A 1,435-nucleotide genomic window follows, 5' to 3' on the forward strand; every position below is an offset into this window, starting at 1 on the left:
GGGAGAGGCCACAACAGTGAGAGGCCCGCGTACCGCAAAAAAAAAAAAAAAAATTAAGCACTTGATAAATATCTTCCTATCAAACAGATAAAGGGTGAATTATGTTAAAAGAGTTTTGACAGCAACTACATTCACTATAAAAAAGTTAGACATAATCAAAATAGCAAATTAAGAGTAGCTGATTCCTTACTTTAAGTACCACATGGGGTCAGCATCACTCGTAACCTTTTCATTGGCTTTCATTATTTTCTTTATCTGCAGGGGAAAGAGGAACATGAGGAAAGACTCTGGCTTCCAGTTAATTCTTAACCATATCCTTTTCCAAGATCTGATGCTTACCTCTACATTAATGAAATAGTTAAATGAATCTATATGCTGTTTCACAAGGCCTTTCACCTAAACAGATAAAAAGTAAAAAGCAGGTTAGCAACAAAATAGCAGATTACACAATGGATCTCACCTGATCCATAAATTTTCCTCAAAACCAAAGTGAGAAAAAAAATCCATGAATTTTACTTAGCAAAGCTTTACATTTATGTGTCCTTACTCCATCTCTCCTCCATCTTACTAGAACACCCTCAAATTTTCCTCCCTGAAAAACAATCTGACCTTTGGAATTCAAGATATGAGTACCTGAATATACCTAATGACTCCCCATGAGCTAACAAATAAGGCAGGATTTTCCCTACATGCTTTGAATTTACAAAAAAAATCCAAGAAACAAATACAACAGTTGAGCATCATCTCTTCAACCTTCAAATAACATCTATTTTCTTTCTTGTCTTGCTCCTATGTAAGCAGTTTTATGAATTCCACATATCTGTCTTTCATATCACTTTTAGAAGAATGAAGGGAAAAAACAAGGATCTCTACTAAGAAAACCAAAAATAATTGCATTTAAAATTGGAAGCAGAGTGAACATCAGGGACCTAAGATCGATCAGCTGGCAGTGACTTCCTTTCATCTCAGAAGTCAGTATGGCTGCACAAAACGCTATGAAAAACACTGAAACGATAAACACATAGAATCCAGTCTTAGGATTTAAAGGACTGTAATGTTCATCATTTTACATTAATCTTCAAACAAAATTAGTTCAACACTTCTAGAACACTCTCAACAGACAGATAATCACAGGGCCTTTGCTTTAATTCCACCTCCTTATTCAGGATCTCACTGGCTCACAAAGCAGCCATCCTATTATGAAATAGTTCTGATTGTTAGGGGAAAAATTCACCCTTATAATGATCTGCAGTCTGCCTTCCCACAGTTTCTACCCCTTGGGCTTAACTGTCTTTTCTGGAGAAAATGCCTGCTCTACCACAGTCTGTTTAGTGATCACATCTCTCTTTCACGTTCTCACTTCCAGGCTGAACAGGCACTTCCACTATTTCTTGCAGGCATGCCTTCTAGACCCCTCAGCAGCCCATGAACCGCT

The 1,435-nt window shown here is 37.1% G+C and overlaps 1 protein-coding gene across 1 annotated transcript in view; it reads right to left on the minus strand.

Annotated features, from left to right (window-relative positions):
- The window catches only part of POLR3B (RNA polymerase III subunit B), a 126,028-nt gene that overhangs the window by 109,762 nt on the left and 14,831 nt on the right, over positions 1-1,435 (minus strand). The window contains exons 3-4 of the mRNA XM_007449042.1: positions 340-396; positions 191-255 (exon numbers count right to left, since the gene is read on the minus strand). Of these exons, the coding sequence (XP_007449104.1) occupies positions 191-255; positions 340-396 (122 nt within the window). The remainder of the gene's footprint in view (positions 1-190; positions 256-339; positions 397-1,435) is intronic.

The sequence above is a fragment of the Lipotes vexillifer genome, unplaced genomic scaffold (assembly GCF_000442215.2).
Source record: "Lipotes vexillifer unplaced genomic scaffold, Lipotes_vexillifer_v1.1 scaffold1014, whole genome shotgun sequence".
In the NCBI taxonomy this organism is placed as follows: Eukaryota; Metazoa; Chordata; class Mammalia; order Artiodactyla; family Lipotidae; genus Lipotes; species Lipotes vexillifer.